This window comes from Macrotis lagotis, chromosome 6, assembly GCF_037893015.1.
Source record: "Macrotis lagotis isolate mMagLag1 chromosome 6, bilby.v1.9.chrom.fasta, whole genome shotgun sequence".
NCBI classification, from domain to species: Eukaryota; Metazoa; Chordata; class Mammalia; order Peramelemorphia; family Peramelidae; genus Macrotis; species Macrotis lagotis.
Genome location: NC_133663.1, coordinates 68,596,205 through 68,624,203, shown reverse-complemented (window position 1 = coordinate 68,624,203; position 27,999 = coordinate 68,596,205). Strand labels below are relative to the sequence as shown.

Sequence of the window (27,999 nt, the reverse complement as noted above, 5' to 3'; positions counted from 1 at the left end):
ATATAAATTGTTCCAAATTGAGTGTGATGAGAGAGAAATTTGTATTTTTTTTTTTAGGTTTTTGCAAGACAATGGGGTTTAAGTGGCTTGCCCAAGGCCACACAGCTAGGTAATTATTAAGTGTCTGAGGTTGGATTTGAACTCAGGTACTCCTGACTCCAGGGCCGGTGCTCTATCCACTATACCACCTAGCTGCCCCGGAGAAATTGTATTCTTAAGGAAGAAACAAAGTATAAGAGATAGCAGGATCTTTCTTTCTTCATTAGATTGTATGATTCCTTCAGCCCAGTTTTCATGGGAAGAGCCATTCATCATCCTGGTTGTTTTCCTTTGTATTCTCTCCAATTTATTAATGAATGCCCTTGTTGAAATGTGGTAGCCAGAAATGAAAACAAGATTCTAGGCATGGTTTGGCTAATTTAGGACATAGTATTGTGGGATTATTACCTTGCTATCCCTGCACGTTTATATCTCTCATCTGAAGGTTGCATTAGTTTTCTTGGTTGCTTGTTAACTCATTGGATTTACAGTCTGCTAAAGTCCCTAGATCTAACAAACTGGAGAAGTGCCAGCTCAGGCAGGAAGAGAAAATTCCCAGGACTTATTATAGATTGGCAAAGAATTCAAGGGAAGACTACTTCAATGGGGAACTAACTCTTATCACAACCAAAAGTCTGAAGCATTTGCCTAATCCTACATGATTCTACTGTGATTTCGTCCCACCCACCACTCCCCACTTGTTATCCATATAGCCTTTAGTAATCCAAAAGCTTCACTTCAATTCTTATGATAGAAACCACCATTAGCAAGTTCAAGCCCAGTGTCACTTCTGCTTGGTGAATTTAGTTGCCTTCACAAATACATCTGTGTACTGAAAGCTAACACAAGTAAATATATCTCTTAACTCTAAGTGCAATTCCCTTCTCCCCCTCCCACTTGTAGTTGATGGCTTCTGTAAAAAAAATTTTTTTTGAGTTTTAAATTCTCTCTCTCTCTCTGGCCTCTCCTTCACCCATTGAGAAGGCATACAATATGATGCCCATTTTATATATATATATATGTGTGTGTGTGTGTGTGTGTGTGTGTGTATACATATATATACACATGTATACATATGTATACATATATACATATTATGTGAAGTCATGCAAAACATTTCTATATTAGCCTTGGTGTCTCCTTTGGGAAATTGGATCTTACCAATCATCAAACTACCAAAGTTTCTTATAAATGGGAAAGTCCACTATCAGCATACTCCTAGAGAACTCTTCAGGTCCAAGTGTCCAACCAGGCTCTACTGGCCTTTTTGTAGTCTTAACAGTTTTTATATTGGTTAGAAATGATATTTTACTTTACTCTGGATCAGCAGTTTTTCCATTTGTCGTGATCATTGGGTATTCTGTCTTCCTGGTTCTATTTACTTTGTATAAATTCATTTGTCTTCCAGTGATTCGTATATTGGTCAATATTTTTTCTCATGGCACTGTGCTAACAGTGCTAACTTGTTTAGCAGTTTCCTAATTGATGGGCATCTACTTTGTTTCCATTTTTTGCAACTATAAATACTTTGCAAATATTTTTGTTATTTACTTCCCTTGGTTTTTGTTCTTCCTTGGAGTATATATATATTTCAAACAGTGGAATCTCTGGATCAAAGACATTTAAGATATTTTCTCCAAATCCTAATTGATTTTCAAACTGGTTGGACCACTTCATGGCTCTAGCTTTTCTTATCATTACCCTTCCAACACTGATTATTCTGACTTTTTGTCATCTTTGTCAGTTTGCTGAGTGTCTTGAAACTTCGGGGTTCTAAAAAGTTTTATTATGAGCTAGAAAAATCATCAGCAAGAATTAACATTTTGATAAAGTCAGAAAAAGATTTGTATATGAAACCATGTCTGTATAAACAACTTATTGTTTAAACATGCTCTTTTGGAGCTGTAATTGCTTCTTGTATTGGTCAGAGTTCAAGTTTTTCAGAGTTGTAATTTACAATCTTGTTTGTAGTCTTTGTATTATTTTCTTAGTTCATATAAATTCCTTTTCTTTTCATCCATGATCCTTCCCAAGTCCTTTCCCCTTAGTTCAGATGGATCAATTGACTTTTTGACCATGTTCTGAAATTGACATACTTTAGCATTTAATCATAGTGTAATCTTATAGCCCAGCCTTAGATTGATAACATCTAGACCTGGGTACTTAGTGAGGGAACCTGACTTATCCTAACAGCAGCCTTAGTTGAGTAACATTATGTACTTTGTATTTAACTTGTTTTGTACCTTTCCTTTCAAGTTCCAAACTCATTATAGCTTTAAAAGGACCCTAAACTTGCTTTCATTTGGTTTTAATTCTCATTCTCACCCTTGGACCAATGGAACAAAACAGAGAAAGAAGTATTAGAAAATATGAAAAGTAAGAGGAAGAACCAGAAAGGAACTAATGGGATGGATGAAAAGGCAAACACGCAGGTTCAGAACATATTGGAGTGTAGAGGGAGGTAATAAGTGGTCAGTGAGAAAGAATAGAAAGTTTGTAGTTTGGAGGATATGTGCTGGTTGTGGGTTAAGGTGGACTCAAGACAGGTGGTCAGTGAAATTTAATAGAGTGATCAACATAAGAGAAAGGGATGTAAAGACATGACTTCTTGTTACTGATCAAGAATCTCAGATCTCCCTAGGCAACCATTTCATGGACTCTTCCATGGAATTTTTACTGTTGCCTGAAGCTTCTGTGGTTTTAGACCATTTTTTCTTGTTCTTTCCCTTAAGTATTATGGTTGTCAAAGGAGGTGAAAACTTTCTCAGATTTGCCCTTACTTGCATAGTCAGATGTCTTGTATTTCAGGACCTTGACCCATTTTCAGGTGTCACAGCCAGGTGAGCCAGTGAATGCAGTTCTTTTTCCTATTATCCTCAGTTTCTTGAGGTCAACAAACTAAAATCTGGCAAAGCTATTTTTTTTTGTTTAATTTCAAAAAGATTAAGAAATATTTATGCCCCCTTCTGCAATTGTTCTGGTTACAGATTAGCCAGGATGACTGAAAGTTTGTATTACACTGGAGGCCTTGTGGAAACCTTAATTTTCTTTATCTGCTTCAGAGGCATATCTGTTATCTTCTCAGTTGAGGGAGAAATAAGAGCCTGTGTTCCTCCAAGGCATCAGTGACCTCTTATAGAACTGGTTATAAAGCCACCCCCCCCCCAAGTGACATAAATTTAAAAGTTTAAACAGCCTTTTCTCCAAGATGAAGTTAACTTCTCACTTACACTGTGCATCCTGCTGCTGCTAGCCTAAGGTGCCCAGAGAAAGTGCTCGACTTCTTTTAAATATTCAACTGCTTTTAAATCTGCCAACTTACAACTCCTACCATGACCACCATGTTCCTTGAGTTAGAGATTCTGAAAGTTAAATGTCCCTATAGAATGATGGAGAGAGGGGTGGGGAGGATGTAGGGGGAGATCCTGTGTGCTAGGTATTGTGCTGTGTATACAGGTAGCTAGGTGATGGAGAAGAGAGAGGAAGACCTGGGGTCAAATTAGACTTCAGTCAATTTCATATATGTGTGATCCTAAGCAATTCACTAAAATGCTGTCTGCCTCTGTCTCCTTAATTGTAATATGGGGATAAATAGTAACACTACTTTAGGATTATTGTGAGGATCAAATGAGCTAATGTTTGTAAAACAGTGCCTGGCATTATATAGTTGGAACTTAATAAATTTTTTTTCCCTTCCTACTGGGTGAACAAAAAAAGACAAGGAACTTAAATCTAATGGGAGAGACAGCATGCCAATGATTCTATAAGATAAACTGGGGCTAATCAGTCAAGGTCAAGGCTATTAGAAGCTTTGTATAGTTTGGGGGCAGATGAATACCAATGATCTAAGACCAGGTGGCATCATTTCTTACGAAACTATGTCCTTTAATTGGGTCTTATTCTAGACTTTTTCTTTTCCTAAAACCTTGTTTCTACAGTATTTAAGACATTCTCAGGCTACTTATCCAGATAATTTCATTGACTTGAGTCTTTTGCATCTTAGAGCTGAATGGGAACCTAAATTCTTGTTAGGTACAACCTTTTCTTGGCAGTGGATCCTCTCTCAGAGCTCCCATTTCCTTGGCTGTAAATGGAGAGAATTGAATTACATTATTTACTAAGCCTCTTCTCACTCTCAGATTCTGTGAACCAGTTGATCGAAAAGCCAGAACTCTTATTCAGAACTCATACCACTTTAGCTGCTTCTTTAGAGTTATATAGGAGGTAAGTGAAGAGCTGTTTTTGCCACTGTATAATTCCAATTTTTTCTGCTGGAGGATATATTCTGGTTCCTCCACATTGGAACTCTGAACTCACTGTTCTACTGCAAACATTGTTACCCAATGTGCTTAGATTCTGTGGTGCTGTCTGTACATAACATTCTGGCCTGGGAACCCAACTCCCACAGGTCACATGGCTTATCTCATCTTTTTTTTTTTTAAGAAAAGGGATCAGTGTAACAATTATTTCCAGTTGTTGGCCCATAGAAATAATATTTGACTCATCTGGTTACAATGAATTCTATGTAAGTCTTTGGCCACTCTGTGTCACAAAGGATTTGTGGACTGTATGTTTTGTAAGCAGAATGACAGCTTACCCAAGAAAAGACTGGTTTCTTTGGTCCTGATATTAAGTTATAATTACCTTTCAACTGCTTTTTACCTATTCCTATCTCCAGAATCCCAACTAATGATACAAACCCTACAAAAAATAATACCTTACTACAACCCAGGGAGGCTGATAGTATATGTGGAATCAGTAGCCTGTCCATTTATAGAAGAGGAAAATGGAGGCTCTGAGAGACTGTTTGCTTAGTTAGAGTTATTAGCATTCGTAGTCCAGACCCCAGAAGTGAGGAAAAGGGAGCAGGTTGGCATGGTAGTAAATAGGAGTTAGGTTTTCAGTAATGTATTTAAAACATTTTTTTTCTTATTCTTTTGTTTTCATATCCCCTTCCACATATATTCATCCTCCCTCCCCCCCAAAAGCCATCCTCTGGGTCAGAGAATGTCTATTTTAAAGCATACTTCCATTAGAACAAAATAGTTGGGGATAGACTTTAAGAAGAGATTGTATCTTTAATTCTAGGAAAAACTTTGATGTGTAATTGGTCCTCTTTTCCAACTTTCCTCCTTTATTTATGGTTAATGGACTTGGATGCTAGATTGCTGAGGGTGAACAGTTGACTGCCTGAGCAGGGTCTTTTGATCACTTATTTGTGGGAGTCCAAGATAGCAAGGGCTTTAATTGTTTGACCTGCTACTTGACTACCCCAAGGGATAACTCTTGGACTAGGAGCACAAGTGGTGAAAACCACCAGTGCAGCTGATTGGAAGAAATTTTAGGAACAGGGCCTAAACATGTGATTTCATCAACATAGAGAACTTCTACTTAATGTAGATGGGCACCATTTCTTTGACTTAATAAACTTAGAGATTTGCCTATAGCACTGGTTAATTGACTCGACTAGGGTTCACACAGCTAGCTATTTTAATAGTACCTTGAAACCTTTACAGCCTTTGTGAGAACCTTTGGAAGACCCAACCCTAGATGTTTTACCTTCATATAACTTTTGCCCCCTGTAGAGAAGAATTTTCCCTCTTCTAGCTTGGCATCCAGATTGTGGGAAACCAAATTCAGGAGGCTCAAGAAAGATGTCTGCCATTTTGATGATGTATTGAATTTTTAAAAATTGCTGTTTGGGTAATATCAGTTAGCTTTAAAAATAAATACCATAAAGTCTGCTCAGAGGAAGCAAGGATAATGGAATATTCCATAATGAATCATTTGAATTGCTCCAGGAAATTATTATGTATGTCTTTAATCAGTATAAGTCAGTTCATGTGTACTATTGTCACCAGTGTGCCAGCTTCTAGTTACACAATGTAAAAAATGAGAATTACTGCCCTGTAGGAGCTTACATTCTAGAGGGGTGATACAACATATAGAGAAGTAAATAACAACAGAGAAATATGAAATAAATACAAAGCTGGGGCGGCTAGATGGTGTAGTGGATAAAGCACTGGCTCTGGAGTCAAGAGTACCTGGGTTCAAATCCGGTCTCAGACACTTAATAATTAACCTATCTGTGTGGCCTTGGGCAAGCCACTTAACCCCATTTGCCTTACAAAAAAATTAAAAAAGAAAAAAAAGAAAGAAATACAAAGCCTTCCTGAAAAGTTGTATGGGAATTAGATTTTTGTAAATTGAATATTTTAAATGCAATGGATAATTTTCATATTAAAACACTTTACATTTGAGGAAATTTGACTGAGGAAGGTTTGGTGACTTGCTTCAGGTTTCCCAAGCAGAACATAGTAGAAGGTGGCTAGGTGGCGTAGTGAATAAAGCACCGGCCTTGGAGTCAGGAGTACCTGGGTTCAAATCCGTCTCAGACACTTAATAATTACCTAGTTTGTGGCCTTGGGCAAGCCACTTAACCCCATTTGCCTTGCAAAAACCTAAAAAAAAAATAAGCCAAAAAAAAATAAACCTAAAAAAAGAACATAGTAGAGATGGCATTTGAATTTGAGTCCTTTAACTCAAAAGCCAATGCTCTTTCCACTCAACTATTGTCAGTCTCTGCTAGACTAAGGGTTTCTTGCCTTCAAGGAGCTTACATTCTAAGGAGAAATATCTATCTACACAGATAAGTAAATACTCTTGTTCTCTCTCTCTCTCTCTCTCTCTCTCTCTCTCTCTCTCTCTCTCTCTCTCTCTCCCCCTCCCTCCCTCTCCCTCTCTATACATACATATATATAATTAGGAACATTAGGGAAGGCCTTTTGTAGGTGTTACTTGAGCTGAGTGAAGCAGAAGAAAAGACTAAAAGCATTTGGAGAGAAGGCAGGGGCCTTTGTGCAGTAGAAGGGTGTGGCAGAATGTGATAAAGCAGAGCTAGAGAGTGCAAGAGTCTAGTGCTGTATCTACTGAACTACCTGGCTACCCAGCTCAAAGATGAAATGTTGCATTGAGAAGAGCAAGAAGATTAGTCTGATTAGATTGTAAAATGTATGAAGAAGAGTAATTATTTGGGAAACCTGAAAAAAAAAGACTGTATCTAGATTGGGGAGGCTTTATAAGCTAGAGAAGTTTGCAATTTAACCTGAGAACAGGGAAGTGACATGGACTTTAAGGAATATAGGGAATATCAATTTGGCAACTGACTTTGAGACAGAAAGATCAGTTAGGGACTGTTGTAACAGTCCATGTTAGATGTTATTGAAACTTGACATAAAGGGATGGAAGCTTGAGGGAAAAGAAGGGATGGGATGCCAAAGATGTCATGGAACCATTAGAAAATGAATTTGTAATTGTGTTTTTGAAATTGTCCTTATTTTCCATTCACTTCTTAAATTTTATATCCCTAAACTTTCTCAGAAGATGGGAATCAGCTTTCAGAGGCAATGGTCCCCGGAGCCTCTGGATGTCTGGAGAAAATAGAACTGCTCTCCTTGGACCAGAGTGCAGCTAAATGCTGCTGAGGCAGGCTACAGAAAAAAGATGACTGGTGAAGGGAGGTTCTATTTGGAGTCTGGATGCCAGGCTTCCATTAACCCCTCTGTGAGAGGAAGAGAAGCACTTTCTTCTTGTATGGTAGCAGAGTTAGATGCTTATCAGAAAGCTTTTCCTGGGAAAGTCATTGGTAACCATCATTGAGCCTGCTGCCCAATGTGATGCTAGCTTGAGAACAGAGAGCAGCGAAACTAGGGTAGAGGAATCACTTCTAATAGGTGGGTGACTGACAGGTCCCCTTCTTTTAAGTTTTTCTGTTTGGCATCCCAAAGAGCTTTAGTGTTTGGTTCTCAGGCCTTTCTTAGTACAATTCACTCACCTCTTCATATTATAGCATCATGGAATTTTAGAATAAGGACCCTTGACAGCCACCCTTCCCATAAACATGGTCACTGAACATACTTGTTCAATCCATGCTTGGAGACCTTACAAAGCAGCCTATTCCCTTTTGAACAGTCTAGTAGCCAGGAACCTTCTCATGACATCAAGCTTAATTTGCTTCTTGGCAGCTTCCACAAATCACTTGTAGTTCTGCCCTCTGGTGCCAAAAGGGATGTCTTTTCCATTGGAGCATAGCTGCTGAAGCCCCTTGAATTTTCTTCTTCTTGAGGCTAAACAACTACATTTTTATCAACTGATTTTCAAAGGACATGAAGTTAAGGCTGTTAACCATCCTTTAGTTCCCTTGGATCTTCTTCAATTTATCACAGCCTTTCTTAGCATTGTGTCCTGAATTGAACACTATAATTTTGCCTCCTTGTGACTGTAAAGTCACTGCTTAGAAAGAGTATTGCTAAGATATTTTCACATCACCTGAAGATGTTCTCCTAGGAAGGCAGAAGATCTTTTAGACCCATCCCTCCTCCATACCCTGTACTTTGTTAAAGGATAAAAGAGTAGGACAAATTAAGACTAGATGGGAGAGAACTTTATTAGAAAGATTTCTTCTATAGTGTCTCCTCCTAGAGTTTCTTCCTGCTCTCTCTGTAGCTCATCAAGCATCAAAGTTTAGATGCAAGTCCCTTCTGTACGTTCTTTTTTATTTACTCTGGATTTTTAAGAAATGAGAATGTCCTTCATCAGCCTTTGGGGCAAATATTTGCTTTTCCTTTCACCCTGGTAATTTGTTTTTTATTAACTAACTTTTATTTCTTTACCTCATACTGATTTCTAAATATCCTTCCTTTCCTCCCTATCAGCAAGCTTATTTTTTTTAAATAGTTAGATTGTGTTTACATCACCTAGATAATCCCCCCCTATATTTCTTCTTCCCTTCTCTCAGAAAGCCAGTTGTTAAAACAAAGAACTTTTAAAAGGAAGAATAAATCCATCCCCCAAAACCTGATTAATACATCCAAAAAAAATCAGATACAGTGTTCCAGATCCATGAGTTACCTCTTCTTTTCCCATTTCTGTAAAGGAGTAGAAGGGGAGGTGTATTATCTTTCTTGAGGACCAAGACTGTTCTTTATAATTTTTTAATTAATTTGTGATTATTTTGTGATTTTTTTTCCTCTAACATTGTGGTCATTGTGCATATTGTTTTCTGAGATTCTATTTTTGTTAGAATAAAAAAAGATAAACTAAGGCACAGAGTTTTGAGCATATTCATTTCATTGATAAGGCTAGCAGTTGCCAATAAAAGAAATCTTTAATCTCTCAGCAAACAAAAAGGCCCAGAATGAGGGCAGACAGATCATTTTTATAGACAAAAGGAAGAAATCATCCAGAAGCTAGAAGGCAATATCATAGGTGGGGAAAACAAGATGATTAGACAGAAGTTTGGAATTTAGGGTTAGCAAAAACACCTCATTCCATCTTGTCCCTATGGAAAGTTCATTGATAGTATCTACTTGCATGATTAGTTAGTGTCACAGTGATAGCTGACCCAACTTTCTTGAAGGGACAGTCAATATCACGGTAATAACAGACCAGACTCCCTGGCATCCACTTGCAAGGATAGCAGATTTCCTTGATTGACACAGGGATAGAACAGTAGATCAAAGAAAAACAACTTCTAAACTTAACTCATAGAGGAAAGCTAAGCTTCTGAACTTAGAGACAGAAATGGGAGTTAGTCAGTATTCAAAATTTGTGTTGATACAGATTAAAATCAATTACATAAAGGGAGACAGTATTATTTTGGTTTTTTTTAATTTCACTTTGAATTGGTTCATTTCTTTTTGAACTTCTCTGTATTTGTCATTTTTCTGATTTCTTAAATTATAATTTTTCAGTCATGTCCAACTTTTCATGACCTCATTTGGGATTTTTTTTTGGCAAAGATACTGCTGTAGTTTGCCTTTTCCTTCTTATTTTACAAATGAGGAAACTGAAGCAAACAGCATTGAGTGACTTGCCCAAGTCACACAGCCAGTGTCTGTCACTGAATTTAAATTCAGATCTTCCTGATTCCAGGCCCAGTGCTCTATCCATTATGCCACCTAGCTGCCATTTATATATGTATTATTCCATTACCTCAGTGTAATGCAACTTAATTGGTAGGCATCAACCTTGTTTCCAGTTATTTGTTACTCCCCAAAGTGCTGCATTAAATATTTGTTGTTAAATGTAGCCTTTTTGAAAATGACTTTTTTAATTCACTTTATGAATTTATTTTTTATTCATTTTAGTAAGATTTTTATTTCCAAATTTTTCTCCCTTCCTCTCTTCTTTTTTTTAAGTGTTTTTTTTTGCCAGGCAGGGGGGGTTAAGTGGCTTGCCCAAGGCCACACGGCTAGGTAATTATTATGTGTCTGAGGTCGGATTTGAACTCAGGTACTCCTGACTCCAGGGCCGATGCTCTATCCACTGCGCCACCTAGCTGCCCCCTCTCTTCTTTTTCTCCTCCCCAAGACAGCATGCAATTTGATACGTTAAATACCATATTTAGTTATATTATGAAAGAATTGGAACAAAAGGGGAAAAAACTATGAGAAAAAATACTTTAAAAAATGAAAATAGTATGCTTGATCTACATATAGATTCTGTAGTTCTGTCTCTGGAGCTGGTTGACATTTTCCATCACAAGTCTCTTGGAATTGTCTTGCATCATTGTATTGCTGAGAAAAGCTAAGTCTGTCATGGTTGATCATCACACAGTGTTGCTGTTAATGTGTACAATATTCTCCTGGTTCAGCTCACTTACCTCAGCATCAGGTCATCTGTTTCCAGACTTGTTCAACCAATTCCTCATTTGATGGGTATCTCCTCAATTTCCAATTCTTAAATAAATGTTTTTGTACATGTGAATCCTTTCCCCTATTATATGATCTCTTTGGAATATCGACCTGGTAGTGGTATTGCTGCATCAAAGGGTATGTACAGTTTTATAGCTCTTCAGGCCTAGTTTCAAATTGCTCTTCAGAAAGGTTGGAACAGTTTTCCCACATCCCCTCTAATATTTATTATTTTCCTTTTCTGTCATATTAACCAATCTGATAGATGTGACATATGGTACTTCATAGTTATGTTAATTTGCATTTCTCTCACCAATAATGATTTAGAGTAATTTTTCATATGACTTCATATAGCTATAATTTCTTCATCTGAAAACTACCTATTTTTATTGTTTGCCCATTTCTCAATTGGGAAGGACTTGTATTATATATTTGACTTAGTTCTTTATGTATTTTAGAAATGAGATCTGTATCAAAAACATTGCTTATAAAATTATTTCTCAACTTTCTATTTTCCTTTTAATCTCGGTTACTTTGAGTTTTTTATTTTTTTATGCAAAACTTGTTAAATTTAATATACTCAAAAGAATCCATTTTGCATTTTATAATGTTTTTTATCTCTAAGAATAAATTCTTCCCCTCTCCATAGATCTGACAGATAAACCATTCCTTGTTCTCCTAATTGGCATATGGTATTTATGTCTAAATCCTGTCCCATTTCAACCATATCTTGATACAGGTTATGAGATGTGGGTCTATGCCAAGTTTCTGCCATACTACTTTCCAATTTTCCCAGCAGTTTTTATGAACTAGTGAGTTCTTTCATTTTTTACAAGGCAGTGGAGTTAAGTGACTTGCCCTAGGTCTCACAGCTAACAAGCATCAAGTGTCTGAGAAAGGATTTGTACTCAAGTCATCCTGACTCCAGGGCTGGTGCTGTATGCACTGCACCATCTAGCTACCCCTCAACTTATGAGTTCATATCCCAGAAGCTGAAGTCTTTGGTTTTATCAAACCATAGATTACTATAGTCATTTACTACTATTTTCTTTTGTACCTAATCTATTCTACTTGATCCCCAACTCTATTTCTTAGTCAGTACCAAATAGTTTTTGAGGATTGCTGCTTTATAATATAGTTTTAGATCTGTTATGGCTAGATCACCTTTTTTTTTTTGCTTTTTTTAAAATTAGTTCCCTTGATAATCTTGACCTTTTGTTCTCCCAGATGAGTTTGTTAATGCTTTTTCTAACTCAATAAAATTTTTTTTGATAGTTTGATTGGTATGACACTGAGTAAGTAGATTAACTTAAGCAGAATTATCATTTTTATTGTATTAGCTTGGCTTACCCATAATACCCATTTGACATTTTTCCAACTGATCTGTATTTATGTGAAAAGTGTTTTATATAGTTTCTGGGTTTGTCTTGGCAGAAGTAGACTTTCAAATATTTTATATTGTCTACAGTGATTTTCATTGGAATTTCTCTTTCTATCTCTTGCTGTGTTTTGTTGATAATCTGTAAAAATGTTGATTATTTATGTGTGTGTTTGCTAAAGTTAATTGTTTCAAGTAGTGTCAATGACCTTCTTTGTGATATATATGCCTAAGTAGTATCTCCAGGTTAAAATGTATGAGACATTTTAACCACTGATTGCCATATTTCCAAATGATTTTTTCAGAATATTTATACTAATTCCCAGCTCCACCCCAATGCATTATTGTGCCTTTCTTAACCACAATCCTTTTAGTGCCTCCATTCTCATTTTCATGTTATTTTTTGCAAGTTTTCTGGAGATGAAGTGAAACCTGAGGATTGTTTTGATTTTCATTTCTCTTATTAGTAATTTGAAACATTCTTTCATTTGGTTGTTAAAATTGTCAAGTAAGTTCCTTGAGAATATTTGTCCATGTCCTTTGATTGTGTGTCTACACCTCTTTGTTCATGTTACACTGTTATCATTGTTTTCTTTTCCTAGTTCTATATATTCTGCAACTTGTTCAGCCAATTAATGGGTTATCCTCTTGATTTTCAATTCTTTTGCATTACAAAAAGAGCTGCTATGAATATTTTGGAGCATGTGGGACTTTTCCCAGTTTTTAATGATTTCTTCTGGATATTGACCTAGTATATTGGTATTGCTGGGTCAAAGGGTGTGATCAGTTTTATTGTTCTTTGGGCATAGTTCCATATTGCTCTCCAGAATAGTTGGATTAGTTCACAACTCCACCAACAATGCATTAATGTTCTAATTTTTGTTTTTATGAGGCTTTTGTGTCTATCACCTCCTTAGGGTTTGTGCCTCAAGTTCTTCCTCTAGTTATTTAGAAGAATTAGCATTTTTTCATTTGAGTCAGATATTGTTGGAGCTGATTAGTATAAAGATAGTTGGATCTAGAATGGCAAAACATAAACAATATGTATTTAGAAGCAGTCCAGTCATTCATTCCCCTTCCTTCAATCCAGCCTGAATCTTGGCACTTAAGTTTATCTCTGTTCTATCAATAACTAATGAGATTTTTGTAACTTGGGGAGGAGTTAGATAATAATATAATATAAGCCTTATTTATTTAAATTATTTTAAAAACATTTTCAGGACCCAGTTCTCTCCCTCTCTCCTTCCTCACCCATTGAGAAAGCAAGCAATACAATATACATTATACAGGTAAAACCATGGAAAACATATTTCCATATTAACCTTGTTGCAAAAAAAAATAATAAAGCAAGAAAAAGAAAGTGAAAAAAGTCTTTCTCTGTCCTTAAAGTTCATTATTTCTCTTCGGAAGTGGATAGTATTTTTCATCATGAGTCCTTTGGACCTGTTGTAGGGCAATATATTGATTGAAGAAGCTAAATCTTTAATAGTTAATTGTTATACTATTACTGCTACTGTATACAGAAAATATCAAGGGTCAGGGACTAAGTGTATTGATTTTATATCAGTTTTCTTCCTTTTTTTGGAGGCAGTTGGGGTTAAGTGACTTTCTCAGGGTCACACAGCTAGTAAATATCTGAGAATGGATTTGAACTCAAGTCCTTCTGATTCCAGGGGCTGGTGCTCTATCTACTGTGCCACCTAGCTGGCCCTTATTTCTGTTTTCCAAACTTATCCCATGTTTCTGCATTTGCATATGTCTCACAGAGATTTTAGTGTGTGAATATGGCATTGCCTCACAGGAGGTTGATTGAGCTAAGAATATAACTCTCAGAATTTGGAAAACAATTTCAGGATTCATTGAATGCATTATTGACAGTTATGGGAAGCCTAAAAAGCTTTTGGGGCAGTTATGCCAGATGTAGAAGATTGAGTGGGACTGGTATAAATTGTGGTTAAAGTAACCCAAGTTCTCTTCCAGACTGACTACATAAATAAGTTAAACCAACTTAAAAAGGTTATTTGGAAGGCAGGTGAAGAGAGCAAAATTAAATCCATGTGCCAGATGTCCTGAATTAAGGGCTATTTGGGCCCAATGGACCAGTTAGTTACTTAAAAATTGGGTGCAAACATGTTCCAAAGCTCTCTGTGTGTAGTTGTTACCTGCCTCGTGAAGTCTAGACATTTTTTATTTTAAAATTTGCTGTAACCTCAGCCCATCTGTTTTCAAGACTGATGTCACACTTTTACATTGTATTCTCTTTGTCCACCAGAATTATTTGATTCTCTCTGAACAAGCCTCACTTTGCTTGTTCTTAATCTCTCTGCTGCCTTGCCTTTGTTTATCTTAATAGGTTTAGTCCTTGAAGACTTGAAGAGACCTGGAAGGACATTGAATCTCCTTAGGTCTTGAATGCCCTTTCCACCTATTCCCTCCTTGTACATTTCCTTCTTCCAATTAAAATAAGACTTAGATAAGTGGCTCTCTGATGAATTTTTCTCTCCATATCAAGCTGAGAGCATTTTATTTTTGTAGATTTTTTCTTTTATTAAAGATTTTATTTGAATTTTACATTTTTTCCCCCCAATCTTACTTCCCCCCCCAGAAAGCAATCTGTCAGTCTTTACTTTGTTTCCATGTTGTACATTGATCCAAATTGAGTGTGATGACAAGAGAAATCATATCCTTAAGGAAGAGACAAAAAGTAAAAGAGATAACAAGATCAAATAATAAGATAATCAGGTTTTTTTCCCCTAAATTAAAGGGAATAGTCCTTGAACTTTGTTCAAACTCCACGGATCTTTATCTGGATACAGAGGGTATTCTCCATTGCAGAAAGCCCCAAATTGTCCTTGATTGTTGCATTGATGGAATGAGCAAGTCCATCCAGGTTGGTCATCACCCCCATGTTGCTGTTAGGATGTACAGTGTTTTTCTGATTCTACTCATCTCACTCAGCATCAGTTCATGCAAATCCTTCCAGGTTTCCCTGAATTCCCATCCCTCCTGGTTTCTAATAGAACAATAGTGTTCCATGACATACATATGTCACAGTTTGCTAAGCCATTCCCCAATTGAAGGACATTTATTTGATTTCCAATTCTTTGCCACCACAAACAGGGCTGCTATGAATATTTTTGTACAAGTGATGTTTTTACCCTTTTTCATCATCTCTTCAGGGTATATACACATTAGTGGTATTGCTATATCAAAGAGCATGCTCATTTTTGTTGCCCTTTGGGCATAGTTCCAAATTTCTCTCCAGAAAGGGCTGAGAACATTTTGATAAGCATTTATCAACTTGTCTGGATTGAATGGTATTCTCAGAATCTTCCTAGATCCTCCTATCAGAAGTATTTTTGATGATAAGAGCTTAGAAGACAGACTGTTTCTAGATTGTTTCCACTTTCCTTCCCTTTTCAATTGTGAAAGGCTGAGATAATAGTAAAGGTAATTGTCAGTGGTCAGTCACTTGTCAACACCTATTAACTCCCTTAATGTAGAGCCAGCTGTAGTGAAAGGCATCCTCCAACATGACTGTATTGGGGGCATTGTTGAATCAAAATATGCAAGGTGTCCATCTTAGCTCTGCTGTAACTAGAACCTGGGACGAAGGGTGTAGAGCAAACAGACTTTTATTTTCTTAGTGTCTGCTGGCTCTACTCACCTATTTTATAGTGACTGTTTGAAAATATGATCATTCAGGCAACAGCTGCATCCCATTTTTTCTCCTTCCACCCCCCAAGTCTTTGAAATTTAATTATTCATACCTGGAAATCCTGGATTTAAAATGATTAAGGGGCCAGCAATAATCAAGCCTATTTCTTAAGCTTGCTCTGCTTGATCAAGGAAATCAACAGCCTGACCATTCCTACTTTCAGTTTCATAGTTTTGACCCTAGTCGTGAGGCATTTGGGGGTTGTTTGAGGGAGCAGTTAGAGAATGAACTCCTTCTCAAGTGATCTTTGACTCTTTCAGAGTAGATTAGGAAGAGAATTATATGTCTCTTTCTCTGCTGGAATCACACCCTAGTTCCAGCTGAACCTGGGTGAGATGAGGGAGGAACCACATGGAGGAGGCCTTTGGAGGTAGAAGTAACTTCAAATATAAGCCATTTTTTGGAAGGAAGGGAGAGGGGGTTTTCCTTGTGTAGGAATTCAAGCAAGTCCATGTCTTTTTCATTTAATAGATATTTCTTTTATGTGTGTGTGTGTGTGTGTATATACATATGTATATATAAATTTTTCCCCAAATATACATTAAAACAATCTTTTGGTGTTTTAAAAAAATTTGAATTCCAAATTCTATCCTCCTTTCTCTCCCCTGCATGTGAAATCATATAAAACATTTCTATATTAGTCATTTTATACAAGACAATTTGAATAAAAGAAAAATGACAGAAAATGAAAAATAGTATGCTTTAGTCTGTATTCAAACAATATCAGTTCTTTATCTGGGGGGCACAGATAGCATGCTTCATCATTAGTCATTTTGGGATTGTCTTGATCATTTTGTCACTCAGAACTGCTAAGTCGTTGACAGTTCAGTGTATGGTGTTTTCCTTGTTCTGCTCCCTCCACAAGTGCTCATGTCTTCTAGGAGCTCTGCTCTGATGGAGTGGTGACAGGAAGAAAGAACTTAATCTCATTGAGAGTTGGGCCAGACCATCAGAAGTGCAACTGTGGCACCATCCCTGTGTTACCCTGGTCTTACTCCGTGCATTCTGGCTCACTGCGTTTTTTTTCTCCTTTTTTAGGCTGACGAATCCCGAGGATGCTGCTGCTTTGGTCTGAGGTGCAGGGCCCCGTGCATGAGCCAGGCCTCATGTGGCTGTGAAATGGCTCCCTCATGGCCTCTGCAGGGACAGAGCACTACAGTCTTGGCCTCCGCCGGGGAAATAGCTTCAAGCAGGGGGGTCCCCCGGGCACAGGGCCGACCCCGCCGGCTGAGAAACCCTCCGAGAGCAGAACCTGGTACCAGGCACAGCAGCAGGTGAAGCCGATCTGGAGACTGGAGAAGAAGCACGTGGGCACCCTTTCATCAGGGCAGGGCCTGGGTGCCCTGGGGATCGCTCCCCAGCCAGCTTACTTTTTTTATCCCAATACCCTGTGTAATTCTGGGACCACAGCTGTCATCACAGGCCACAGCAGCTCCCCCTGTCATCTGCACTCCCTTCCGGACCTTTTCAGTAGCACTCTGCTGTCCCGTCGCTCCAACTACAGGCATAAACCTTACCAGCAGCTTGAGTCTTTCTGTTTACGGTCAAACACATCGGAAAAAAGACCCTTTACTCTCTCCAGAAGGAGCCTCCCAGTAGGTCTTCCTGCCCCTAAGGTCATCACCCCAGCCGCAGGTTCCACCCTTCCTGGGGCTATGGCTTCCTCAGCCACAGATCCATGTCTCCCATTGAGAGCTGCCGGGGAGCACTCTTCAGGGAAGAGCGTGACCCCTGCCATCTCAGGGAAGATCCCTTCCTCCCTCCCTCCCTCCTCTTACAAACCTGTGCTCAACAACAATTCCTTCTTGAGGCCAAATAGCACTAAAGTGCCTTCACAACAGGCCTCAGAAGGCCTGAAGCCAGTCCCCCCACCCAAGATCCCCATTCCTGCCTCTTGGCACCATTCAGGGGGCACTGGAGACTGTTCCCCCCTGCACCTTGACCACAAAGTATCCAAGAGCAGTGGCACTGTCCCTGACCATGCCACTACTACCCATACTACCACCACTCCCACCCTTAACACTCTAACCACAACCATCACCAGCCCCCCCACCAGAGGTGCCTCTCCCAACCATAACCAGAATGTCTCGTCTTCAAGGGCAGAACGGCCTTCCTGGACCATAGAGGCTAAGGACAATTCCCGGCCCTTTTCCAGGGAGATACGATTGACTGAGGCTGTAAGAAAGTTGACGGGGAGGGGCTTTGCCAAGATGGGGCAAGGCTACCGGCTTGAACGGTCCTGTCTCATGAACCCCAGCTTCCACTGGAATCTCCTTAATGGGAATGGACGGTGGCAGCCCCCTGTGGTGAGCCCTCGGTTTGCCCGAGAAGATTCAGTTTTGGAGACTAGACCCATTCCTGATGGCTCCGAGAACGTGGGGTTGGACAGCACTGTCTTCTGTACTAAACGAATCAGCATTCACCTCCTTGCCTCACATCCCAACCCTCCCAACAATGAATCTGCCTTGGGGAATGGGACAAGTATCACTGGAGAAAAACCCTCAGCGCTCAGTGTGACAGATGTGACTAACCGAATTTCTTCCATTCATCTGAGCCAGCCAGCTAAAGGACAGAAAGAAGGCAAGCAGCAGCAGCAGCACTCATCTGTTATAAGCTTCAAGTGAGTTATAGAATATCCTGCTCAGTGTCTTTCAGAGCAGGGATTCTTAACCTGGTGAAGTTTATGGACTCCTTCTCAAAAGAATATTTCTAGATACACAGAATAAAATGCACAGGACCACAATAATACTGAAATAGTTTCAAACTAATTTTGAAAAGTTTGTGGATTCCCAGATTGGGAGCCCTTGTCCAGAGGATATGGGATGAGTGTCATAGCATCCTAATGAAGTGAGTAGACTTGGTGCTGTACCTCTGGTGATTGACTTAGTCATGGGGCTGCTCTAGAGTTTGATTTCTTGTTAGAGATGGACAAGGGTTTCTCAGGTTAGAAGGGCAAGTTCTTTTCCATCTTTGGAAAAGCTGTTGAACCATTGGTGAGCTGCATATATGCTGGCCTCATCCCTCCTCTCTGTGGGCTTGGGATCTACACTTTCCAGAGAAGGATCTCTGAAACTGGGAGTCATTCAGCAACCATTTGGGTGTCTTCTATTGGGAGACTACTGTACTAGGTATTCTGAGGGAATAAAGAAAGAGAAGACAGGACCCCTGCCAAAAGAGGGATTATAGATTGTTCTTAGGATTTGGGCACACTTGGAGCAAGAGGTGAGGCCCATTCTGGAGAACAGAGATCAAATGAGGGGGCAGGGATGGCTGGAGAGCCAGGAGTCATGGCAGCCAAGTGATGAGTATATTATCACTTCCATCTAGTTCAAATAGTGACACGTTCCATGCCGAGTGTGAGGATGTCGAAGAGGAGCTGGGAGACGGTATAGAAGATTGTTGTAGCCAAGATGAGGATGAAGAGGAAGATGGTAAGTGGTAGATTCAGCTGCCTTTGAGGCACTGGAGGCTGACATTTCAGTTCCTTCCAAATGGTCTTTTGTCTTTCCTGCCATTTGTTCTCTTCAGGTGTCGCATGATAATAACTCCTGGGGATCGTAGAAGTCACTGCTTTCTCTTTTTTCCCATTAGAGGACTCCGAGTGTTCTTCAGTCAGTGGTGTCTCAGCAAGTGAATCAGTTGCAGTGATCTCTCGGTGAGTGACTCGAAATCCAGAGCTTGTGTACAGGTGGGTTACTCTTGTCTTCCAGATTGTAGAGAATTGAGTCATTCAAGGATCCAGGGCCTCAGGAGTGCCGAGGCCACAGTGCCCTGCTTTAAATTCAGTTTAGTATTAGGGAGAGATGGAAGAGGCCCACAGAATGATTCAGAGTTAGGCTTGCTATCATCAAATTTTGAATCCCTTGTCTCCTCAGATTGCTGTTCCTCCTTTTCCAAAACCAACCAGGCCTGGATTATTCATTGTTGCTTGACTGCTGCTGAGTACTGCTGAGGGAATGTCACTCAACCCTGCTAAGCAGAGATCTCAGATTCTTTTTTACTATGATCACAAGATCCTTCTTACTGTACTATGATCCCTTTACTCTTTCCCGATTAATCCCTTTGTCCTACTTTCTACAATGGCTATTCCAAACTCCTTTAGAAACTGACTGTAACCAACCCTTCCCTCTTCGTAAGGGACCTTGTTTCATATTTTCCTGAAAAAAAATTGAGGGTTATTTTAAGTAGGTCTCTTTTCCCTAGTTCGGTATTTGAGATCAATTCAACATTATCTATTTCTTCCTTTACTCCCTTCAATTTCTGAGAATGAGATAACTTTTCTCTTAGCCAATTCTTGGGCAATACAGTTAAGTGACTTACCCAAGGTCATAACTGGTAAGTATCAAATGTCTGAGGCCAGATTTGAATTCAGTTCCTTCTGACTATCCACTGTGGAACGTAGCTGCCCCACACCTAGCCAGTTCTAACTTGTCTTTCTGTGTCCCTGATTCCTTCCCATCTCTTTTAGGAACTTGCTTTTTTGATCATTCATTTACCCAAATTTTCTTTATATTGATAGTTTTTGTGGGGCAGCATATTCATTTCTGAAAATATGCCTTCCCTACTTAGTGAGCCTTTCCTTGTAACACTGGTTTAACAATAAAGGAGAAAAACCAGTTTAGCAAAAGGAACCAAAACATTAGCTATGTCTGACAATATATGTTATTCTACCTCCATAGTCCTCCACCTAATTTTTAATTTCTCTTTTGCCAATGGCTCCTTCCTTGCTGCTTAAAAAATATACATGGAACTCCTCCATTCTTTATAAAACCTTTCAAGCTGCTATCTTGTATTTCTCTTTTCATAGCCAAATTCCAAGGGAAAAATTTTATTTATGTTCTTGCTTCTGCTTCTTTATTGCCTACTTACTTCTACTCCATTACTCAACTTGGGATCACCAGTGATTTCTTTATTGTTAAACCAATTTCTTTATTGCCCTGTCTCAGTCTTTATAGAATTTGACCACTCTGTAGAGTTTGATACTGACCACTCTATACAGTTTGCTACTATTGACCATTTTTTTCTTATATTCTCTTTTCTCTGATTATTTTAAGATACCACCATGCCTTGTACCTGTATTGACTAATCTCAGGCTCTTTCCTGGACCCTCTTCTCTCTATGTTCTCTTATTCTTGATAATTTTGTTAGCTTTCATGGATTCAGTGTTTTATTTATGCAGATGAGTTCCAAATCTACATAACCTCTCCTTAGATCAATCCCTTTTCTCTAATTACATTCTGGATATTTCTATGTAGATATCTCATAGACCTCTCAAATCTAATATGTCTGAAATTGAGCTTTTTATCTTTTCCCCCCAAAACCCATTGAGGACACCATGGTTCTTTCAGACACTGAAGTTTACAACCTCAAGGTCATATTCAACTTTTCATAGTCCAGTCTCTTCAGTACAACTGCCTCATCATCTCCATTCTTCAGTGCCTCTGATTTAGGCTCTCATCACCACTTTCCTGGACTATTGTAATAGCCTGTGGCAAACCTCCTATCATCTTCTACACAGTGGCTAAATCCATCCTCATAAAGGGTGGATGTGATTCTGCCATTCTCTTGTTCAGTAAACCTCAGTGATTGTGTATGGAATACAACACACTCCCTTGTCATTTACAGTCCATTTACACTCCTCTACAGAGGTGAGGGAACTATCAGTGTGAAGCATCAAGTACTAACTCAAAAGGGCCATAGGTATAATCTAACCCAACTCCCTCATTTTACAGATGAAGAACCTGAGGCTCGCAAGAGGAAGTGATTAGTCTGAGGTCACCCTGGGAATTAAAAGCAGAGCTGGGCTCAAGAGTTGTCATGTTCAAATTTCCCACTCCAAATCCAGTAGACTTGTTGTACCATAGATTTATGAAGGTGTATCTCAGAGTGAAAAAAGATTAAGAATATTTGCTAAAAATGACAGCAACTTTGAAATACCCTGCTTGTTCATACCTAGGAAATTGTTGATAAGCATCTTTCCTTTCTGGGGGAGTAGATAGTTGTGTCTTCATTATACTGAAGAAACATACTTCTTTTTTTCCCTTTGGTTTTTGCAAGGCAATGATGGGGTTAATTGACTTGCCCAAGGTCACACAGCCTCATTATTAAGGCTGGATTTGAACTCAGGTCCTCCTGATTCCAGGGCTGTTAATCTATCTACTGCGCCACCTAGTTGCCCCAGAAACATACTTCTTATTCCAGCAGGTCTCCTTATTCTTCTGTCATGTTCTGTCTTCTTATTTTAGGAATTGCATGGAAGTTCTGACCAAACCCCTTGCCAATCATGAGAAAGTTGTCCGGCAACCTCTTATCTACAGCCTCTTTCCTAATGTACCCCCTACCATCTACTTTGGCACGAGGGATGAGAGAGGTAAACCTGGAAAAGCATTTAAAATCACAAGAGCTGGTAGGGAAAAAAATTCAGACTGTGGGGTGAAGAGAAGAGATTTTATATAAGTATAATCCATTGCACAGAGTAGAGTTGGGGGATGGGGATGGACTGTCTGGCCTCCAGGAGTCAAATATAATGAATATACCATTTATCAAATTCTCTGTGTTCAGTTCTTTGTAAGAAAACACAGTTCTCCTAGGTAGACAGTAGCTTCTAACTCCAGCCTAAATTTCATTCTTAGTCTCTTAGTTCTGTTCCCTATATTGTCCCCATTCTGAGCTAACCCAGGCCTTTTGCTCTCTAAATATTTCCTCTAGTCTTTGTTCCTTATTCCTTCCTACTCCTCTCCCTCTTGACTTGTCTTACAAAAGTATCTTGCCCAAGAGCATCTCTCAGTTTATTGTAGATGCCTTAAGCTAGAACTGCCCCAGAAATTCATTGGCCGTGGCTAGAGTTATTTCCTCTCTCTATTCACTGTGGTCTCTTCTACCACCCCTATCTCTTCTCTAGTGGAGAAGCTGCCCTGGGAGCAGAGGAAGCTGCTTCGTTGGAAAATGAGTACAGTGACTCCCAACATTGTTAAACAGACCATTGGCCGCTCCCACTTCAAAGTTAGCAAGAGTGAGCATCAACTTGTTCTGCCCACATTTACCAGGACTGGTGCTGCCAAAAATGTTCAGACCTCACCAGGGATTGTGAATCTTTGCATCTGGATCACTTCCACTTCCTGCCAACTTGGGGAAGGGCTAAGGGATTAGGGCTCAGCCACACTGATCTTTCTAGAGAAGAGTCTGTTAATAAAGGACTCACAAAAGAAGGGTCAAATATTATAAATATGAGAGAAAATGCAATCCTGAATTCCTGTCCTTTGATGCAGGGTGTGATGGGGCTCTGAAGATAGAGAAATCATGTCCCAATCTTGGCTCTGGAGTCACATTCTCAAGAGAGTGCACAGCAACTTGTGGAAATCTGATGTGGGCACAATGCTGAAGTCTAAGCCACCTCCCTGGGTACATGTTGGGGTTTAGAGCCTCTTACCACCATCACTAAAAGAATTAATTCTTTAAAATGTTTTTCACAGAAAATGATGATTGGCTGGGCTGTTGGGGTCACCACATGAAATCTCCCAGTTTCAAAACAATTCGGGAGCATCAGAAGGTAGGAGCTATCCCTGAGAAAAGAAAACACCAAAACAGAGAAAGAGAGAGAAGAAAATGTGGGGAAAATCCAAAGGCTTTCAGAAATCCAGGGAGAAGAATCACCTACAACCCCTGGGCTCCAATTTAGTCCAGTCCCAAAGAATCTCAATCATTTATATAGCAGCAACCACATCCTAGCCACTGTACTGATTGCTAGTTACAGAAAGACAGAAAAGAAACCAACTTCAGTTTAGTTCTGGCCTTTCTAGATGCCAGCTTGTGTGTATCAAGGAAAAGTTTCTTTTCTTTTTTTTTTTTAATTTTATTTAAAGCAATGGGGTTAAGTGGCTTGCCAATTATTAAGTGTCTGAGGCTGGATTTAAACTCAGGTCTTCCTGACTCCAGGGCCAGTGCTCTATCCACTATACCACCTGGCTGTCCCCTAAGGAAAAGTTTCTATTTATGGTGACCACTCCAATCTTAACTGCTATACAATCTCTCCATTCCCCTAAACTGGTCATTTTTGTAAACCGCAGGGGCTTGTTGATCCCTTGTAGAACAAATAGACCAGGCCTGTGAGGGGCTAATTACATCTCCTTCTACTGTCTCAGATTGTAAAGAAAAGCCATCAGGGTCCAAATGCAGTGAAGAAATGTCACAAGGGTCTACTGATCTTTTCCTTTTTTAAGCATACTCTCTCTTCAAATTGCCATTTTCTGAGTGATGTCAGAAGCTACCAAGCTGGCCTAGGCAGCTGGACTGGATGGCATCAACTTTTTGGCTGCCTTCTTCCTTTCTTGGCCACCTTAACTACTCTACATTTCTTATTTCTCCTCCCTTCTTTCTCTGCTCTTTGTAGCTGAACCATTTCCCAGGCTCATTCCAAATTGGGCGGAAGGACCGACTGTGGCGTAACCTGTCCCGTATGCAGAGCCGCTTTGGTAAGAAGGAGTTCAGCTTCTTCCCCCAGTCATTCATCCTCCCACAGGATGCTAAACTTTTACGGAAGGCCTGGGAGAGTAGCAGCCGTCAGAAGTGGATTGTGAAGCCGGTAAGAAGTCTACAGGAAATCATGAGCCAAACCTGGGAGGGAGCAAGAAGGAACAGAGAAAGGGAAGGGTCCATGAGCTGACCCAGTTTTCTCTCTTCTTGCTCCCTAGCCAGCATCAGCCCGAGGCATTGGCATTCAGGTCATCCACAAATGGAGTCAGCTACCTAAGCGAAGACCCCTTCTAGTGCAGAGGTGAGCTAGCCTCTTTGCTCTTGTCCCTGGGGATTTCCCCCCACCATCTTCCAGTCTTCCCAGCTACCTTCAGACATGTCCACATTTCTTCCTTCCCCTGTCTTCTTTTCAGAGGTGACTTTCTTAGGACCAAGCAACCTTTTATTTTGCTTTGAAGAACTGTGGGCTTAGTCTTCAAACTAATCCTTCCTCCCTTTCACTCATCTCTTTTGTTCATTTTTGGACCTTATGCTGCTACTACTGTCAGCTCCTTTCTTCTCTCCATGAAGGTATCTGCATAAACCCTACCTCATCAGCGGGAGTAAGTTTGACCTTCGTATCTATGTTTATGTCACCTCATATGATCCCCTTCGGATCTACCTCTTCACGGATGGACTCGTCCGCTTTGCTAGCTGCAAGTAAGTGGTGGGATATCATGCTGTAATATATGGATCTGTTTGGCAGGAACTAAAGCAGGTCAGGTTCATGAAAAAGGCTTTCTTCCTCTTTTTATGGGCTGGAGGAGGAAGGCAGGAAACACTGATGGAGGGGATTGGAAAAGGGTGGGGAGGGGCTGTTCTCTGCAGGACTGCATCTGGGAGGGCTGCTTAGAGAAAGACTAACATAAGAGAGAGGAGAAAGGGTCAGGTTAAGTATGTTGGGGTCCTGCCTTGCACTTCCATAGTCACTGCTATGACTGAGAACAGCACTTTACTGTCTCAGGGTGGAGTCGGCACTAGAGAATCTGAATTCTGACCTGGTAGTGTAGGGGGAACAGTGAGAATGGATTCATTTGCGTCACCCCTTCTGGAGCCCAGGAGAGCCTTGACCCACTTTCCCACTTGTTCTTCTCTGTCTTGTTGACACTCCTAGATATTCCTCTTCCATGAAGAGCCTTGGCAACAAGTTCATCCATCTGACCAATTACAGCATCAATAAGAAGAATACTGAGTACCAGGCCAACACTGATGAGACTGCTTGCCAGGGCCATAAATGGTACTGTTTGAGGGCATGGGACTAGAGAAGGGTGGCCTTCCGTATTAGAGGGTGTGAATAAGTGTAGGGATTGAGACAGGACTTGGGGGATTTGTGGTCAGCAGTGTAGACAGAGTGTGTAGGAAATACTATATGGAATTTTAAGAAATATTTCAATAGTTATTTCAATAGAATAAGTTTCCTTTATAATCCCGTGTATTTTTTTTATACATTTTGAAAAGAGTTCATGCCCTTCACCACACTTCCAAAGGTGTCTATGAGGCACAAACAAGGTTATGAGTCCCTGTCTTAAGGGCTGAATCTTCAAAAACAAATTTTGTCCAGGGCTGGTCAGTTTACATTCATGTTCCCCTTCTTCCCCCAGAAGAGAGGATAGAGAAGATAGCTTTTAAGCAGAGACTTTTAGTCCCAAATCCTCCCTCACCACCACCATTCTCTCAGAAACATGCTGCTGAATACTCCTTTTCTGTTTATTTGTTTGCTCTTTTCAGGGCATTGAAGGCCCTGTGGAATTATCTGAGCCAAAAAGGAATCAACAGTGATGCCATCTGGGAAAAGATTAAGGATGTTGTTGTCAAAACCATCATTGCGTGAGTCATAGGAGATTTTAGCTTTTGGTGAATTAACTTCCATGGTGTGGTGCTTTGGTTCTCAGTTTGGGAAGGGAGGAGTAATAGTTAATGTGTATGAGTTGAGATTTGTTCACTTTTCTTTCCCCAAATTCTCAGTGAGGTCTCAGCAGAAACTGGCTCAAGTTGGTGGGTAGACTGGTGCTTCCCCTCCTAGGACTAGTTCAGTTTACAAGATAGTTCTGCCTGGGCCATGGGAAGAAACCCATGGTACACTATGTTCCCCAACACCAGATCAGAGCCTTATGTGACCAGTTTGCTCAAGATGTATGTGCGCCGGCCCTACAGCTGCCATGAGCTCTTTGGTTTTGATATCATGCTAGATGAAAATCTGAAGCCCTGGGTCCTTGAAGTCAATATCTCTCCAAGGTGAGTGGTATCCTCAAAGGTATTCACTGAAGACCCTCCCCCCCACCCCAACCTCCAGTTTCATTTGCTTTCTCTCCTGAATTTTGGCCCAGTTCAATCCTTATTTTGTTATCTTTGGCCAAGTTCTTTCCCCTCTGTGTTAAATGGATAGAATGCTTCCTGGTCATCCTTTTCCCTCATTGTTTTAATATACTTCTGAAAGGTAAGGGAAGAGAGTTGGGTGGAAGTGATGCCTGAGCCTGGTGTCCAGCCCAGGGGGTGAGTTCCTAAGAAAGTATTGCCACTTTTTACTCCAGGGACAAAGAGACCTTTACAATGGAACTGTTGTTTTGGGCAGTGCAGTGGAAAGAGCCCTGGATTGGATTCTGGAACCCTCTCTGGATTCTGAGCTCTTAAGACCAACTGACCCTGGGAGAGCAATAAAAGAACTAACATTTTTGAGTCTCTTTCCTCATCTTGAAGAAGTACTTATGCCAGCTCCTCCACAGAAAAGCTCTTGTATAAATGTTTGGGGGCTTTTGTAAATTTTTAAATTTTATACTTAAATAAAAATGAGAAAAGAAAAAAAGCCACGTATTATAGCAGAGACCATAAGAAAGAATTCAGTATAAAACAATAAAATTCCATTTCAAGGAAAACTATGTATTTCAGCTCACAGATCCACCAACAATGAGTTAAGGTCCTGGTTTTTCCATATCCCTCTCCAGTATTTGACACTTTTCTCTTCTATCACTTTAGCCAATCTGATAAGTGTAATATACTATCTCAAGGTTTTTTAAAAATTTGCATTTCTCTAATAGATAACAATTTAGAGCAATTTTTTATATGACTAAATTGTTTTGATTTCTTCATCAAAGAACTGCCTATTCAAGCATTGTATAAATGTGAATTTTTATTACAGGCTTTGATGCCCCCTGAATTCTGCAAGAGCAGACAAGGGAAACTGAGAAGAATTAGGTCCAAATTGTAATTCTAAGAATAACCAAGTTGTTGCTTTAATTCCCCTGTATCTACTTCCCTTCTGCAGCCTTCACTCTAACTCACCACTGGACATCAGCATCAAGGGCCAGATGATCCGAGACCTTCTGAATCTGGCAGGCTTTGTTCTCCCCCATGCAGATGACATCAGCTCCAGCTGTGGCAGCTCAAGCAGTTCTACCATCAGGTCAGTCCTTTCCCCCAGCTCAGGGCAGCCCCTGGACCATGAGCACCGTGGGCCTCAAGCTGCTCGTGGGCCTCCCCATTCAGGTGGATCCCAGCAGGACTGGCAAATTTTGTTCCTCTTGCTATTAGGGGCTGCTCTTGAGGTGTTCTGTTCTCTTCAGTAGGATCTGAACCATGACCTTTAGATTGAGTTCCCTGATTGGAAGCATGTTATGGCTCTACTTGTGCAGGGCCCCACTTTGTTCTTTCCCTGGGAAGGG

The 27,999-nt window shown here is 39.9% G+C and overlaps 1 protein-coding gene across 4 annotated transcripts in view; it reads left to right on the top strand.

The window, feature by feature from the left end:
- The window catches only part of TTLL4 (tubulin tyrosine ligase like 4), a 49,513-nt gene that overhangs the window by 7,795 nt on the left and 13,719 nt on the right, over positions 1-27,999 (top strand). For 3 of the 4 annotated variants that reach the window (XM_074191343.1, XM_074191345.1, XM_074191344.1), the window contains 13 exons: positions 16,868-18,449; positions 19,157-19,260; positions 19,421-19,484; positions 22,075-22,199; positions 22,731-22,841; positions 23,302-23,378; positions 24,219-24,410; positions 24,520-24,602; positions 24,872-25,000; positions 25,455-25,577; positions 26,069-26,167; positions 26,441-26,575; positions 27,603-27,740. In XM_074191343.1, the coding sequence (XP_074047444.1) occupies positions 16,960-18,449; positions 19,157-19,260; positions 19,421-19,484; positions 22,075-22,199; positions 22,731-22,841; positions 23,302-23,378; positions 24,219-24,410; positions 24,520-24,602; positions 24,872-25,000; positions 25,455-25,577; positions 26,069-26,167; positions 26,441-26,575; positions 27,603-27,740 (2,870 nt within the window). In that variant the 5' untranslated portion in view covers positions 16,868-16,959. Of the gene's footprint in view, positions 4,565-16,867; positions 18,450-19,156; positions 19,261-19,420; positions 19,485-22,074; positions 22,200-22,730; positions 22,842-23,301; positions 23,379-24,218; positions 24,411-24,519; positions 24,603-24,871; positions 25,001-25,454; positions 25,578-26,068; positions 26,168-26,440; positions 26,576-27,602; positions 27,741-27,999 lie in introns of all 4 variants that reach the window. The other variant, XM_074191342.1, reaches the window with a different exon arrangement.